Below are 17957 nucleotides of genomic sequence, written 5' to 3'. Positions count from 1 at the left end.
ACTCCTGGATGTGCCGGGCATTGAGCCGAGACATAGCTTCACCAACTGTCATCAGTTGAATGACACAGTTGTCATGGACAGAGCATGTCTCTCTGTGTGGACATGATAGGATGCAACTAAATGCGATGGAAAAACAAGTCCTGTGGAAAGCACAGTTCAGTGAGGACAACATAGCACGGAACTCAGAGCCCGCCAGGGCAGGCTGAGCACGCGGACCTCAGCCTGCCTGCAGTTTCTTCAGAGGGTTTCCCAGTTAAACCAAGAGCCTGGCTGGTGCACGCGGTATGTGTGAGCAGCTCTCTGGTCTTCACACTAACTCTTCCCTCAGTGCAAGCTGAGGTCACCAAGGGGATGGTGTTAGGAGACAGGGCGTTTGGGAGGTGATTTGGTCATGAGGGTGGGACCCTCAAGGGTGCAATGAGGGCCTTTATGAAAGAGACCCCAGAGAGATCGCTCACCCTTGTGCCCTCTGAGGACACAGGGAGAACACCGCCGTCCACCAGCCACTTGCTCTGTCTTGATCCTGGAGCTCCCAACCTCCAAAACTGAGAAGTAGAGGTCTGTTGTTAATCAGCCACCTATTACAATACCACATGTAAAACAGATAGCCAGCGGGAATTAGCTGTATCACTCAGGGAACTCTGACAGGGCTCTGCGATCAGCTGGAAGGATGGGATGGAGAAGGAGATGGGACGCGGTTTCGGGAGGGAGGGGACATGGGTGAACCCTTGGATGATTCTTGTTACAGAAAACCTCGAAATTCTGTAAAGCAATCATCCTTCAATTAAAAAATACAGTGCAAAAAAAGAGCCACCTAGCCTTTGGTGTTTCTGTTTTAGTAGCCTGGAAGGGCAGACACATGACAAGTGAGAATTGTAGCACAAGTGGAATTAAGGTACCTAGTCATTGAGCCTTAAGATAGGGAAATGACGTGGATTATCAGGCTGTGCCCAATGCCATCTCCTTCCGAGGAGCCTTAGATGTGGAGGAAGGATGAAGCTCAGTGTCAGAGAGATAAGGGCTGAGAGACTTAAGCAGCGCCGTCTGGCACTGACATGGAGGGGGGCCATAAGCCAAGGAGGGCAGGCAGTTACTGAGCATGAAAAGGATGGAAGCTTCCAGAAGGAACAGCGTCCTGCTGACACCGTGATTTGAAGCCAGCGAGACCCATTTGGGACTTTGGATCCTCAGAACCACAATAACAAGTATGTGTTGCTTTAAGCAACTTAGCTGGTGGCAATTTGCTAAGCTGCAACAGGAAATCAATACAGCAATCGCTTAAAATCATGCCTTGAGCCTAAAATTAGGAGTTCAAAAGAGACAAACCTGTGTGTGTTTAATGGAGGAAAAAAACGGCTGTCAACGTTTTGCTCAGCTTTATATTTCTTTTTTGACAGAAATGGCCATGGTTCATCTGCCAAACTTTTTCATCTCCAAGTTTATATTTGGGACTCAGTCTTACACCTCATGTATCTTATATCCCTTTTATCCTTTATTTTTAAGTTTCTATCATGGAAAGTTTATCTGATATTGAGTGTGGTTAGGTAGTGCTGTTTATGAAACTTTTATCATATTCTTTATTGGGATTTCAATTTTTAATTTTTGCTTAACTTTTAAAGTTATATTCTAAATATATCTGCTGATGTTTTATTGCCATAACATTTCTGAGTGTCTTGTTGCACTCTTGCGTGGGAGGAATGCTCTTCTCATTTCAGCACCAAGAAGAGGATGGCTTTTCTATGTGACTCATGAACCAAACAGGTTCCTGCTCCGGTTCATAGCCAACCTTTCCACCTGAATCCCTGATCTCATTTCTCTTGCTTACTTGTGGGTGAGGCCCAAATCAGCTCCACCTCTTGCCTATATCTACTCAATCTATGGCAAATGCAATTGCACCCCACTCCAGTACTCTTGCCTGGAAAATTCCACGGATGGAGGAGCCTGGTAGGCTGCAGTCTGTGGGGTCCCTCGGAGTCAGACACGACTGAGCGACTTCACTTTCACTTTTCACTTTCATGCACAGGAGAAGGACATGGCAACCCACTCCAGTGTTCTTGCCTGGGGAATCCCAGGGATGGGGGAGCCTGGTGGGCTGCCGTCTATGGGTTGCACAGAGTCAGACACGACTGAAGTGACTTAGCAACAGTAGCAGTGCATCTATAGAAACTGACAGCAGGGATTGTCCCGGCATCCAGTGGTTAGAGACTTCATGCTGCCAATGCAGGGGGCTGGATTCCATCCCTGGTTGTGGAACTAAGATTCCACAAGCTAAGGAAGAGGCCAAAAGTTCCAAAACAGACAAACAAAAAACACCCCACAAAAGTCACTGTTAAAAAAAAAAATCGTAAAAGCAGGAAGCAGTTCTTCATTGACATGATAGCAATCATGAGCTCGGTCTTCTTTGCACTTAGTTTTTCAGCAAAACTCTTCAGAAGGAGTGTCTGCAGCCCCCACTTCCTCTCGTCACTCTCAGGGCGGTTGGTACCATCAGCTCTGGCTGGGCCCACCCCTCTCCCCCAGGATGACTCCTGCCAACAGGGATCACAAAGCATCCTGTGTGACCTCACTCAGCCCTTCCTCTGCCCTTTGTTGACCTGGCCCCTCACTGTGTGGCAATGGACAGGGGCTCTCGGCTGTCTCTGCCTGAGTGGACGGGCTGCAGTCCACCCGAGAAGGGCGGAGAAGCCAACTGTAAGGTAAGTTGTCAGGAGAGAGAGAGAGACATCAGTGGCTGACGAAGGGGTGGGAATAGCTGCATAACATTTAGGGAGTCAGTGTAAAGGATCGCTCTCAGTATAAGAATACCAGAGAGAATTGTGACCCAATGCTTTTAGTTTCTCCTTTCTTTTCTATTATTATGAAAGTACTGTTGCTGGGGCCAAGGAAATAAAACCCTCACAGCTATTCTGTAGAATTAGACTTATTGAAACAACTTACTGCAAACACTCATTCTATTTTTGGGTTGATGTCACTAAAATAAAATAGATCTCTACTTAGTGAAAGATTCAAATGCTGATCAAAAGATTAAAAGTGAAAACATTTTATTGCTAAGTTGCCTCAGGACAGAGAGAAAAATCTCAGAACATACAGTTCATGTAAGATGGAGGAGAGGTGGGTGAGGGAAGACTAGAGACCATGACGTATTATGAGAAGCTTTTCCCTGTTATGTTGGGAATGGGTGAGTGGGTGCTTGTGCTCGGGAACACTTTGGGATAAAGTAACTTAATGGGCTCTCTCCAACCCTCAAAACTCTAAGGATTTTGCCCTAGTCTTCCTTCCTTTTCTCCTTCCCTCCTTCTCTCCCTGATTCCCTCCATTCATCCATTTATTCATTCACCTATAGGTTGACTTTTCCATGCTAGGACCTGTTCATACTAGGACCTCTTTACTGAGACACCAAAACTTTTAATGTCTTCTCCCAAATGTATTCCTCAAGCACTATTTACGGGATAAATGATTTTAGCCCTGTTTTACAGCTGGATTTAGAAATAACATAATTTCTTCAAAGCCATGCAGGTTGTGTATAGGGAGGACTTTAACTCAAGCCCAAGTGGGTTTGATTCCGAAGACCATGTTTTTATTAAATATTCAACAATCCCAAAAAACAAATTTACTTACTGAATTACATAAACAACACATTTATAGATTTGTTTATATATTTATATATATAAATTTATATCTTTGTTTATATATAAACAACAAATACTTTAGCTTGAGTGTGACCTCTGCATCACTTGGGACATACTTATCCTACCAGATTGTTTGTTGAGCACCTGAAATCCAAGCTAAACTGGGTGTTCTGCATTTTCCCTGCAGCCCTCCTCAGGGGACAGCCTGCTCCAGGCTGTGCTGTGGTGACAGCGCCTCCAGATCTTAGCCTCTTAAAGGAGCCAAAGTTGATTCTTGCTCAAATGACGCCAACCTGTGAGGGCCCAGGTGCTCTGATCAGACCCCATCCCTGAGTAGCAGCCACCACCATGGGCGCTGCTGGTCCTGTGTCCGAGGAAGACGCTCTCAGGACTCTCATGCTGGCAATTAAGGCCCCAGCCCTGAAGGGAAACGTCAGGCACCTTCCTGACTCACAAGTTTGGTGGTTTTCAGACCACAGTAAAGAATAAGCTAAGTTTGACCTGAGATTTTGCACTTCATCACAGGCCAAGGACACAGGGCAGAGTCTCTGGAATGCAGCCCAGTTTCCCTCCCCTCCCACACAACTTAAAAGCTGATTCCATTTCCGGCATATCCATGCAGGCTCAGGGTGTGACCCAGCCCCAGTCTATACCTAGATTCTGAATACACCAGCCTTGGACTGGACTGATGGGGCTCAGGCTCGCCCAGGACTTTAGGAAGAAGGCCAAAGCTTAGAAGACACAGTGGGCACAGGTGAGCTCCCAGCTACATGCCCCAGGACTGCATCCAGGAGTGGGCAGGTCTTTCCCGTCGCAGACAGTCAGACCTGAGCCAGCCCTACACAAGCACCCAGAGCTCAGAGGCATCAGAACAGGCCTGTGCTCACATCAGGCTCTGAGTCTCCCTGAGGTTTGTAATTAACTCCTGGGCATGGTCTGCTTTGTAAGGGACCTTGGTATGAAGTGTCAGGAAATACGTCATATTGTCATCCCTGTAATATTACAGGAATTGCAGCTGCTGAATGCTTCTCCCTGTGGCTGCGGAGCTGGAGCCTCTATAAAGTGAGCGAGCACACCGTCCTGTCCAGTCTCAGCTGGGAAGCCAGCCAGCCATGAGGGTCTACTACCTTCTCTTTGCGTTACTCTTCTTGTTCTTGCTGCCTGTTCCAGGTAAGAAGCGCTGGGAAATGACAGGGCTGACTGGATTGAGAATTTGCCATTCAGAGTCAGCCCACTCCATTCATTTGGGAATTTTAGATAAAGGAGATTTCTTGCTTGGGAACTAGACATTACCAGTTTTTCTTTTTGTTTTTTTCTTGACAAAGATCATCTAGAACCTCAAAGTAGGCTCTCCATCCCTTCTGATTCACTCTTAAGAGACTAATCAGCTCACAAACCATCCCTCCATGAGAGGATTGTTATACCTGTTCACGAGACAGGAAGAAAGTGATGTAAATTTTTAATACCAACAGGAAAAATGAACTTAATCTGAGGACAGAGGCGCAGGTTCCCTTTGACTAGCTTAGTGGTTGGAGGTACAGTCTTTTGGTCTCTTAAGGACCTGGGGGACCATCGTGGCCCCTGCCTCCCAGGTGTCAGGTCACAAGGGGGCTACCACGGTCACGCCACTTTCTCAGCTGAGCCGAACCCACAGAATCATTGTTAGTAGCTAGCCCCACCTTCTTCTTTATTCCAGATGGTAAAGAAAGGAAAAAGACATAAAAGAACAGAAAATGGCAACAGATAACTTATTAGAGAGATTTCAAAAGCCTTGGACTTGCACCTCAGCATTCCTAAAATCTTCCGTGTGCTCTGTTCCTTCACTGCAGGTAATGGTGGAATCGTAAGCGGGTTACAAAAGTATTATTGCCAAAAAGAAGCGGCCGGCGTGCTCTGATCAGCTGCCTTCCAAATGAGGAACAGATAGGTCGCTGTTCCCTGAGTGGCCAAACATGCTGCCGGAAGAAGAAATGAAAAAGCCATAAACACGAGGAGAAAGTTGAGTTGGATAGTGTGAAAATGCCTCCTTGAAGACTCCAGAAGTCAAATCAAATTAAAGACTTTTAACAAAAACTTAGAAGCTTGATTATTATCATGATTATTTTTTAACATTCTGTTTATTGTGTTACTTGTTACCAAATAGGCAACTTAGAAAGTGTTAATGACTCCCCTTTAATTCAAATAAAGTATAATCCCTAGAGGAAGCCACAAGAGGCTCTCAACTGATGTTCCAAAGATTGTCAGACTTTATTCCTCTTTCACAACTTTCACCCCACAATAAGGCTGGACCACTTGTTCTTTCTGAAACACTTCCTTTGCCTTCTGTCACCCATCTGAACTTCGCAGTCTGTCCATCTGTCATAGCATCCCCATCAAATCCATCTCTGAAATTTCAGGGCATCCCTGAGGGTCTTCCCAGGTCCTTCTGAGCACTTTCCAGCTCAGAGACATGGGGACCCTGGCTCCACCTCAACCTTGCCCTTAGCTTTCCTCTCACTCTTGCCCCTGTTCTGACTGACCTCAAGCCTGGATAAAATCTCTCCTCCAGCTATGTCTCCAAACCCATCTCTCAGGGGCACCTCAAATTCTAGCTCCTTCTTAAAAACACACATTTGTTTCCCCAACAAATATGATCTTTCCTTTTAAAAGGGTTCTGATCTGAGTGTTCCATCTGTGAGACCGGCTTGATTTTTACATTCACTACATTTGCATATTTCCAATCTCCATATGTGCTTGCAGGATTTTGAAGGGCACTTCATCACTTAATCATTCCTGGCCCAAGTATTTTGGCACAAAAGCTGCTCAACAAGTGTTTATTGTGACCCCATGGACTGGGGCCCACCAGGCTCCTCTGTCCATAAGATTCTTCAGACAAAAATACCGCAGTGGGTTGCCATGTCCTCCTTCATGTGAGCTGAAGTACATTCCAAGTCCCTGTAACTATTTAGTGGTCTCTGGAGGTTGATACAGAATGATTCCAGCAAACATGGTGGCAGGCCCATCACCCCCAACAAGAGCCCCCAGTCGAGGAACTGAGTTCTCAGGAAGAAAGGGCAAACACTCAAAGACAACAGCTTGGACCCCACAATTCAGCGTTTGAAAAAAAAAAAAAAGAGGACATGATGGGACTGTATGCTGCCCTTCTACAGTACACAACTAAGGAACCAGGCAAAACCTGGGAAACCACTGATTCAGACTCTGGCACAAGCAATCCAGGACCATAATTGAGGACAGCAGAAAACAGGTGCAGTGAGGGATTTCCCTGCCGGTCTGTCAGCTGGGATTCTGTGCTCCCAACATAGAGGGTCTGGGTCCATCCCTGGTCAGGGAACTAGATCCCACATTCTGCAACTGGATTCTGCCTGCCATGGTCAATGTCCAAGGCAGCCAAATTAATGAACTCATTAATTAAATTGTAAAAATGTCTGTGCTCAACCATTTTTAAAAAAAGAAATGACGAAAAGTGAAGTGAGACTTATGACATCTCCAGCCTCTACAGATTTCCAGGCCTAAAGCATAGGGAACAAGAACCCAAACAGGCCAACAATTCTTCTGAGTCGAAGAGAGTGGGGTCAAAGTTCAGAGAGTGCAGACATCTTCACTTCTGGACAGAAAACCAGCAACGGGCATCAGGATCAGGGCTGTGTGCCTGTGTGCTAAGTCGCTTCAGTTCTCTTCGACTCTTTCCCTCTGTGGACTGTGGAGTTGCTGAAAGCATAGGGGAAAACTGTGCTTTTCATTCAATTCTAAAACTGCTCTAAAAAAATGAAGTCTATGATACTAGATGGAATTTTTGTTCCGCCTTATGGGATAAACTGTGATGCTAAGATTCTAGACACTATCTTAAGGAAAAAGATGATCATTTCAGTAAGAAAACAAAAAACAAACAAAAAAAAAAACAAGAATCAGATATCAATTATCTATAAAAAAAAAAAACCCACTTGAGATATCAAATATAAAGGGAAATGGATTAAAAATGAAAGGATGGAACCAGTATGCTGCTTCTGTTGTTTAGACGCTCAGTCATGTCCAACACTCTTGAGACCCCTATGGAATCATCCAGGCAAGACTGCTAGAGTGGGTTGCCATGCCCTCCTTCAGGGAATATTCCCCACCCAGGGATCAAAACCATGTCTCTGCATCTCCTACATCTCAGGAGATTCTTCACTGTTGAGACAACAGATATGCTATGGAAACATTAATTTAAAGAAAACACAGTAGGCTGTATTGGTTAACTGACAGGCTTCCTGGTGGTTCAGATGGTAAAGAATGTGCCTGCCATGTGGGAGACCTGGGTTCAATTCCTGGTTTGGGAAGATGCCCTGGAGAAGGGCATGGCAACCCACTCCAGTGTTCTTCCCTGGAGGATCCCAATGGGGAGAGGAGCCTGGCAGGCTACAGTCTATGGGGTCACAAAGGGTCAGACATGACTGAGTGACTAAGCATGGCACACAATCAAGTAACTTTTAGGACAAGGACCAGATAAAGAGAGGGGTATTTATCCTAATGATAAAATGTTTAATTCATCAAGAATACATATGATTACTGAATCAGAATGTACTTAGCAAAGGAAGTTTAAAATTCTCAAAGAAAACTTACAGGAATAAGTGGAGAAAGAGACAAACTAGCAATTAGAATTGGAATTTCCGTGGCAATCCAGTAGTTAAGATCCCTAGCTTTCAATGCAGGGGGCACAAGTTCCGTCCCTGCTTGAGCAAGTAAGATCTCTTGTATCATATACAAAATTAAACACAAGATAGATTAAAGGTTTACAAAAACCACACAACTCCTAGAAGAAAGCATAGAAGAAAAAAAACTTTGGCATGGGTCTCCACAAGGATGGTTTTGAGCTTGACACCAAAAGCACAAGCCCTCAAAACAAAGCTAGACGATAGGATCCATCAAACTGAAAACTTCTGCACAGCAAAGGAAACAATGAACAAACTGAAAAGACGGTGCTCTTCTAATGCTCCAGGGATCTCTGAGGCTGGAGGAGACCGCAGCAGCGCTGCGGGCAAGAGAGTGGGGTGAGAGAGGATGGTCACGTCCCAGGTCATGTCCGAGTCCCTGGGATGGCCGCCAAGCGTGGGTACTTGGCTTCACATAGGCAGGAATTCAAGAGCGAGTCACGGTGAAGTGAAAGAATGTCAATCCAGGGAGGAAACACTCTATACAGAGTGTTGGCCATCCTGGAAGGCAAGCCCAGCTCCAGGGTATGGGGCTGTCAGTGTTTATAGGGGTGGGTCATTTCATAGGCTGATGAGTGGGAGAAGTGTGCCAGCTATTTTGCGGAAAGTGTGGGGATTTCCAGGAACTGGGTCAGCACCCACTTTTTGACCTTTATGGTCAGCCCTGGAACTGTCATGGTGCCTCTGGGTGTGTCACCTAGCTGCCGTATTTCAAAGGGATTTAAAAATATATATTTACTTCAGGTCTCAGTTGTGGTATGCAGGATATTCACATCAGCACACTGGCTTTGATGGCCCATGGCAAGTGAAGGAAATGGCGACCCACTCCAGTATTCTTGCCTGAAAATTTCCATGGGCAGAGGAGCCTGGTGGGCCAAGGTCCATGGGGTCGCAAACATTCGGACATGACTGAGGGACCTCACTTTCTTTCTTTCACGTGGAATCCTAGTTCCCAGGCCAGGGACTGAACCCACATCCCCTGCGTTGCAAGGCAGATTCTTACAAATGGACCACCAGGAAGTCCCTGTCATTCTTTAAGAGGTTGTGCCCACCCACTTCCGGTCTCATCTGCACCAGATAGCGGGCCTTTGACAGCACTATGGGAGCTCTCGCCTTACAGGAGAATGCCCTGGTGAGGTTCTCAGGACGCTGTGTTGACTGCAGGCGGCAGGCAGGACCCTGTGAAGAGAGGCTGATGTTGCTCCAAGTTACACCACTGCCCGTTAGCAGGCTGAGGCCTTGGACACAGCTTTTTGTTGGATTTGCAGCCAATTTTAATTGACTTTTTAAGTCAGTTTTGCCTGTGGCCTTACACATGGCTTTCTAGTCTTCAGGACCATCTTGTATAAAACTTGGGTCATACCTACCTGGCGGCTTTGTTTAGGGGAACTCAAAGTGGTAACTTGAATACAAGTGGCCAGCTACTGAGCAAGGCTCATTGCAAAATATAAGTGTGGGACAAGTTCAATGAAAAAACTACTAAAAGTGTCAGTGGGGAGCACAGCATTAGACCCAGCTCTGGTCCCTTTCTGAGGACGGGTGTGACCGGGGTGTGACCCAGGTGACTATCAGAAGCCATGGCACCCGTCCCATCCACAGGAGAAGGGAACTGGGAACAACAGCCTCTGCCCATTAACACCCAGGGCTCCGTTCTGACAACACCTGAGTTTGTGGAGTCATAGAATGAAGGGCTTTGCTCTTCAAAACCTTATCTGTAGGACTGGGACACCCTTTCTTGCCTGAGGAAGTGATGCACTCTCCCGGAAAGACACTGCCTCAATTTCCTACTCACAGGTTAAAGGTTTGGAGACATAGCATTTATCTTCCTTTTAAAGAATGAGACCCTGAGTTGCCTCTCAGCCCAGGCATGAAGCAACCATGATCCACATGGCCTTGTTTGGCTTTGAACCTGTGAAAACTAATAATCCATTTAGACTTTAATAATATTAACCGTTCCCTCTATCTTATATTAACTCATCTCTGGTTTCTGGTGAGCCACCCCATGGTTTCCTGGGTGTGTGACCTGCTTGCTGAACAACAGGACCCCTCCCTGATGGACAGAGATGCCCCTGGGCTTTATCTCCAGATTAACAGCTCTGCAAAGGAGTCGTCTTTAGATCTTGCCTAGGAAAAATAAGCCACTGCAATTGGAGAATTCCTACAAGGGCCATGTCCCACTAGTGAGGAACTGTGGCAAGAAACTCTCTTGAAACTCACCATGGCACCCTGCAAGCCTTTTGGAAACTTCCTTCTGTGAAAAGTCATGCCTGGTCTTACGCATAAAATTGCATCATCTTCGTTAAACTGCATCTTCCTTAAAAGAAAAAAAATTTGCAGTGCTGCAAACCATAGATCATTAAAACACTCCAATTTTTATTTTGTTTACTTATTCTGGCTACATCAGGTCATTGTTCTGGCATGAGGGTTCTAGTTCTCTGACCTGCTATGCTTGGGAGTACAGTCTTACCCACTGGACCATCAAGGAAGTCCCGGGAAACAGCATTTTTAAAAATTACATTTAAAAATCACTTTGAATTGGAGTATAGCTGACTAATAATGTTGTCATGATTTCAGGTGGAAAGCAAAGAGACACAGCCATGCGTATACATGTATCCATTCTCCCCCAAACTCCCTTCCCATCCAAGCTGTCACATAACATTAAGCAGAGTTCCCTGAAAAACAGCATTTCAAGAAGAGTAATCAAAAATCTTCCAGCAAACAAAAGCCAGGACCAGATGGCTCCACAGCTGAATTCTACCAAAAATTTAGAGAAGAGCTAACACCTATCTTACTCAAACTCTTCCAGAAAATTGCAGAAGAAGGTAAACTTCCAAACTCATTCTATGAGGCCACCATCACCCTAATTCCAAAACCAGACAAAGATGCCACAAAAAAAGAAAACTACAGGCCAATATCACTGATGAACATAGATGCAAAAATCCTTAACAAAATTCTAGCAAACAGAATCCAACAACATATTAAAAAAATCATACACCATGACCAAGTGGGCTTTATCCCAGGAATGCAAGGATTCTTTAATATCCGCAAATCAATCAATGTAATACACCACATTAGCAAATTGAAAGATAAAAACCATATGATTATCTCAATAGATGCAGAGAAAGCCTTTGACAAAATTCAACACTCATTTGTGATTAAAACTCTCCAGAAAGCAGGAATAGAAGGAACATACCTCAACATAATAAAAGCTATATATGACAAACCCACAGCAAGCATCACCCTCAATGGTGAAAAATTGAAAGCATTTCCCCTGAAATCAGGAACAAGACAAGGGTGCCCACTCTCACCACTACTATTCAACATAGTGTTGGAAGTTTTGGCCACAGCAATCAGAGCAGAAAAAGAAGTAAAAGGAATCCAGATAGGAAAAGAAGAAGTGAAACTCTCACTGTTTGCAGATGACATGATCCTCTACATAGAAAACCCTAAAGACTTTTCCAGAAAATTACTAGAGCTAATCAATGAATATAGTAAAGTTGCAGGATATAAAATTAACACACAGAAATCCCTTGCATTCCTATATACTAACAATGAAAAAACAGAAAGAGAAATTAAGGAAACAATACCATTCACCATTGCAACAAAAAGAATAAAATACTTAGGAGTATATCTACCTCAAGAAACAAAAGACCTATACATAGAAAACTATAAAACACTGATGAAAGAAATCAAAGTGGACACAAACAGATGGAGAAACATACCGTGTTCATGGACTGGAAGAATCAATATTGTCAAAATGGCTATTCTACCCAAAGCAATCTATAGATTTAATACAATCCCTATCAAGCTACCAACAGTATTTTTCACAGAACTAGAACAAATAATTTCACAATTTGTATGGAAATACAAAAAACCTCGAATAGCCAAAGTAATCTTGAGAAAGAAGAATGGAACTGGAGGAATCAACCTGCCTGACTTCAGGCTCTACTACAAAGCCACAGTCATCAAGACAGTATGGTACTGGCACAAAGACAGAAATACAGATCAATGGAACAGAATAGAAAGCCCAGAGATAAATCCACAAACCTATGGACACCTTATCTTTGACAAAGGAGGCAAGGATATACAATGGAAAAAAGATAACTTCTTTAACAAGTGGTGCTGGGAAAACTGGTCAACCACTTTTAAAAGAATGAAACTAGAGCACTTTCTAACACCACACACAAAAATAAACTCAAAATGGATTAAAGATCTAAATGTAAGACCAGAAACTATAAAACTCCTAGAGGAGAACATAGGCAAAACATTCTCCGACATAAATCACAGCAAGATCCTCTATGACCCACCTCCCAGAATATTGGAAATAAAAGCAAAAATAAACAAATGGGACCTAATGAAACTTAAAAGCTTTTGCACAACAAAGGAAACTATAAGTAAGGTGAAAAGACAGCCCTCAGATTGGGAGAAAATAATAGCAAATAAAGAAACAGACAAAGGATTAATCTCAAAAATATACAAGCAACTCCTGCAGCTCAATTCCAGAAAAATAAATGACCCCATCAAAAAATGGGCCAAAGAACTAAACAGACATTTCTTCAAAGAAGACATACAGATGGCTAACAAACACATGAAAAGATGCTCAACATCACTCATTATGAGAGAAATGCAAATCAAAACCACAGTGAGGTACCATTACACACCAGTCAGGATGGCTGCTATCCAAAAGTCTACAAGCAATAAATGCTGGAGAGGGTGTGGAGAAAAGGGAACCCTCTTACACTGTTGGTGGGAATACAAACTAGTACAGCCGCTATGGAAAACAGTGTGGAGATTTCTTAAAAAACTGGAAATAGAACTGCCATATGACCCAGCAATCCCACTTCTGGGCATACACACTGAGGAAACCAGTCTGAAAGAGACACGTGCACCCCAATATTCATCACAGCACTGTTTATAATAGTCAGGACATGGAAGCAACCTAGATGCCCATCAGCAGATGAATGGATAAGGAAGCTGTGGTACATATACACCATGGAATATTACTCAGCCATTAAAAAGAATTCATTTGAATCAGTCCTAATGAGATGGATGAAACTGGAGCCCATTATACAGAGTGAAGTAAGCCAGAAAGATAAAGAACATTACAGCATACTAACACATGTATATGGAATTTAGAAAGATGGTAATGATAACCCTATATGCAAAACAGAAAAAGAGACACAGATGTACAGAACAGACTTTTGAACTCTGTGGGAGAAGGTGAGGGTGGGATATTTCAAAAGAACAGCATGTATACTATCTATGGTGAAACAGATCACCAGCCCAGGTGGGATGCATGAGACAAGTGCTCGGGCCTGGTGCACTGGGAAGACCCAAAGGGAGCAGGTAGAGAGGGAGGTAGGAGGGGGGATCGGGATGGGGAATACATGTAAATCCATGGCTGATTCATGTCAATGTATGACAAATACCACTAGAATATTGCAAAGGAATTAGCCTCCAACTAATAAAAATAAATGAAAGAAAAAAAAATCGTGCAGGTTGTGTGTAGGGAGGACTTTAACTCAAACCCAAGTGGGTTTGATTCCGAAGACCATCTTTTATGAAATATTCAACAATCCCAGAAAACTAATTTACTTACTGAATTATATAAACAACAAATTTATATATTTGTTTATATATATATATTTATATATTTGTTTATATATAAATAAAAAATACTTTAGCTTAAGTGTGATCTGTGTATCACTTGGGATATACTTATCCTACCAGGTCATTTGTTGATCACCTGAAATCCAAGTTAAACTGGGTGTCCTACATTTTCCCTGCAGCCCTTCTCAGGAGACAGCATGCTCCAGGCTGTGCTGTGGTAACAGCGCCTCCAGATCTTAGCATCTTAAAAGAGACAAAGTTAATTCTTGCTCAAATGACGCCAACCCGTGAGGGACCAGGGGCTCTGAGCAGACCCCACCCCCGAGGAGCAGCCACCACTGTGGGCGCTGCTGGTCCTGTGTCCGAGGAAGGCGCTCTCAGGACTCTCATGCTGGCGATTAATGGGCCCAGGCCTGAAGGGAAACGTCAGACACCTTCCTGACTCATGAATTTGGTGGTTTTTCAGACCGCAGTAAAGTATATGCTGTGTTTGACCTGAGATGCTACACTCCATCACAGGCCAAGGACACAGGACAGAGTCTCTGGAATGCAGCCCACTTTCCCTTCCTTCCCACACTACTTAAAAGGTGATTCCATTCTGGGTGTATCCCTGCAGGCTCAGGGCATAACCCAGCACCAGTCTACACCTAGATTCTGAATACACCAGCCTTGGACTGGATTCATGGGGCTCAGATTCTCCCAGGACTTTAGGAAGAAGGCAAAAGCTTAGAAGACCACAGTGGGCACAGGTGAGCTCCCAGCTACATGCCCCAGGACTGCATCCAGGAGTGGGCAGGTCTTTCCCGTCTCAGACAGTCAGACATGAGCCAGCCTACATGAGCACCCAGACCTCAGAGGCAACAGAACAGGCCTGTGCTCACATCAGGCTCTGAGTTTCCCTGAGGTTTGTAATTAACTCCTGGGGGGAATAGGCATGGTCTGCTTTGTAAGGGACCTTGGCATGAAGCTTAAGGAAATGTATCATATTGTCATCCCTGTAATATTACAGGAATTGCAGCTGCTGAATGCTTCTCCCTGTGGCTGCGGACCTGGAGCCTTTATAAAGTGAGCGAGCACACCATCCTGTCCAGTCTCAGCTGGGAAGCCAGCCAGCCATGAGGGTCTACTACCTTCTCTTTGAGTTCCTCTTCTTGTTCTTGCTGCCTGTTCCAGGTAAGATGGACTGGGAAATGACAGGACTGAATGGATTGAGAATTTATCAGTCAGAGTCAGCCCTCTCCATTCATTTGGGAATTTTAGATAAACTAGTCTTGTTGCTTGAGAACTGGACATTACCAGTTTTTCTCCTTTATTTTACTTGACAAAGACCATCAAGAAGCTCAAAGTAGGGTCTCCATCCCTTCTGATTCACTCTTAAGAGACTAATCAGCTCACAGACCATCCCTCCATGAGAGGATTGTTATACCTGTTCATGAGACAGGAAGAAAGTGATGTAAATCTTTATTTATTTATTTTATGTGTAAATCTTTTAATACCAACAGGAAAAATGAACTTAATCTGAGGACAGAAGCACAGGTTCCCTTTTATTAGCTTAGCGGTTGGAGGTACAGTCTTTCGGTCTCTTAAGGACTCGGGGACCATCGTGATCCCTGCCTCCCAGGTGTCAGTTCACAAGGGGGCTGCCACGGTCACGCCACTTTCTCAGCTGAGCCGAACCCACAGACGCATGGTGGGTAGCTAGCCCCACCTTCTTCTTTGCTCCAGATGGTATAGAGAAAGGAAAAAGACATAAAAGAACAAAAAATGGCGATGTATAACTTACTAGAGGGATTCCAAACGCCCTGGACTTGCACCGCGGCCTTCCTAAATCCTTCCGTACGCTTCGTTTCTTCAGCTTAGGCAATAGCGGAATCGTAAGCGGGTTTCAAAAGGATTATTGCAAAAGAAGAAGCGGCCGGTGTGCTCTGATTGGCTGCCTTCCAAATGAGGAACAGATAGGCCGCTGTGCCCTGAGTGGCCGAAAATGCTTCCAGAAAAAGAAATGAAAAATCCAGCATCACGAGGAGAGCGTTGCATAGTGTGAAAATGCCTCCTTATAGACTCCAGAAGCCAAATCAAATTAAAGACTTTTAACAAAGAATTAGAAGCTTGATTATTATCATGATTATTTTTTAACATTCTCTTTATTGTGCTAGTTGTTACCAAACAGGCAACTTAGAAAGTGTTAATGACTCCCCTTTAATTCAAATAAAGTATAATCCCTAGAGGAAGCCACAAGAGGCTCTCAGATGATGTTCAAAGATTGTCAGATTTTATTCCTCTTTCACAACTTTCACCCCACAATGACACTGGACCACTTGTTCTTTCTGAAACACTTCCTTTGCCTTCTGTCACCCATCTGAGCTGTGCAGTCTGTCCATCTGTCAGAGCATCTCCCCAGCAAATCCAGCTCTGAAACTTCAGGGCATCCCTGAGGGTCTTCCCAGGTCCTTCTGAGCACTTTCCAGCTCAGAGACACGGGGAACCTGGCTCCTCCTCAACCTTGCCCTTAGCTTTCCTCTCACTCTTGCTTCTGTTCCGACTGAACTCAGGCCTGGGTAAAATCTCTCTTCCAGCTATGTCTCCAAACCCATCTCTCAGGGGCACCTCAAAATCTACCTCCTTCTTAAAAACACACATTTGTTTCCCCAACAAATATGATCTTTCCTTTTAAAAGGGTTCTGATCTGAGTGCTCCATCTATGACTCCTGCTTGATTTTTACATTCACTACATTTGCATATTTCCAATCTCCATATTTGGTTGCAGATTTTGAAGGACGCTTCATCATTTCAACACTCCTGGCCCAATGTTTTGGCACAAAAGCTCCTCAACAAGTGTTTATTGTGACCCCATGGACTGGGGCCCACCAGGCTCCACTGTTCATAAGACTCTTCAGGCAAAAATACTGCAGTGGGTTGCCATGTCCTCCTTTATGTGAATTGAAGTACATTCCGAGGCACTGTACCTTTTTAATGGTCTCTGGAGGTTGATACAGCATGATTCCAGCAAATGTGATGGCAGGTCCATCACCCCCAACTAGAGCCCCAAGTCAAGGAACTGAGTTCTCAGGAAGAAAGGGCAAACACTCAAAGACAACAGCTTGGACCCCACAATTCAGCATTAAAAAAAAAAGAAAAAGGACGTGATGGGACTGTATGCTGCCCTTCTACATTACACGACTAAGGAACCAGGCAAAACCTGTGAAACTGCTGATTCAGACTCTGGCACAAGCAATGCAGGACCGTAATGAGGAGAGCAGAAAACAGGTAGGTGAGGGGCTTCCCCGGAGGTCTGGGGCTGGGATTCTGTGCTCCCAGCTCAGGGCGCCTGGGTCCACCCCTGGTCAGGGAACTAGATCCCACATGCTTCAGCTAGATTCTGTCCAAGGTCCAAGGCAGTCAAATGAATGAATTAGCTAATTAAATCCTTAAAATATCTGTGCTCAACCATTTAAGAGAAAAGAAAAAAAAAAAACTGAAGTGAGACTTATGACATCTCCAGCCTCTACAGATTTCCAGGCCTAAATATAGGGAACAAGAACCCAAACAGGCCAACAATTCTTCTGAGTCGAAGAGAGTGGGGTCAAAGTTCAGAGAGTGCAGACATCTTCACTTCTGGACAGAAAACCGGCAACAGGCCTCAGGATCAGCACTGTGTGCCTGTGTGCTAAGTCGCTCCAGTTGTGTCCGACTATTTGCCCTCTGTGGACTGTGGAGTTGCTGAAAGCATAGGGGAAAACTGTACTTTTCATTCAATTCCAAAACTGCTCTAAAAAAATGAAGTCTATGATACTAGATGGAATTTTGGTTCAGCCTTATGGGATAAACTGTGATGCTAAGATTCTAGACACTATCTTAAGGAAACAAATGATCATTTCAGTAAAAGCAACAACAACAACAAGAAAAAGAATAATATCAATTATCTATTAAAAAAAACCTCACTTAAGATATCAAATATAAAGGCAAATGGATTTAAAGTGAAAGGATGGAAACAGATATGCTGCTGCTGTTGTTTAGAAGTTCAATCCTG

The 17957-nt window shown here is 44.2% G+C and overlaps 1 protein-coding gene and 1 pseudogene across 1 annotated transcript; both read left to right on the top strand.

Moving 5' to 3' along the window:
- The first annotated feature begins 4432 nt into the window (after positions 1–4432).
- LOC122687808 (beta-defensin 103A-like) lies at positions 4433–15933 on the top strand. The gene is made up of 3 exons (XM_043893468.1): positions 4433–4539; positions 14937–15100; positions 15788–15933. The coding sequence occupies exons 2-3, from the start codon at positions 15043–15045 to the stop codon at positions 15931–15933; spliced, it is 204 nt and encodes a 67-aa protein (XP_043749403.1). The 5' UTR covers positions 4433–4539; positions 14937–15042.
- On the top strand, positions 4703–5834 carry LOC122687805 (annotated as a pseudogene).
- Positions 15934–17957: the final 2024 nt, after the last annotated feature.

Source organism: Cervus elaphus, chromosome 32 (assembly GCF_910594005.1).
Source record: "Cervus elaphus chromosome 32, mCerEla1.1, whole genome shotgun sequence".
NCBI classification, from domain to species: domain Eukaryota; kingdom Metazoa; phylum Chordata; class Mammalia; order Artiodactyla; family Cervidae; genus Cervus; species Cervus elaphus.
This window is presented reverse-complemented; position numbering and strand designations above follow the sequence as displayed.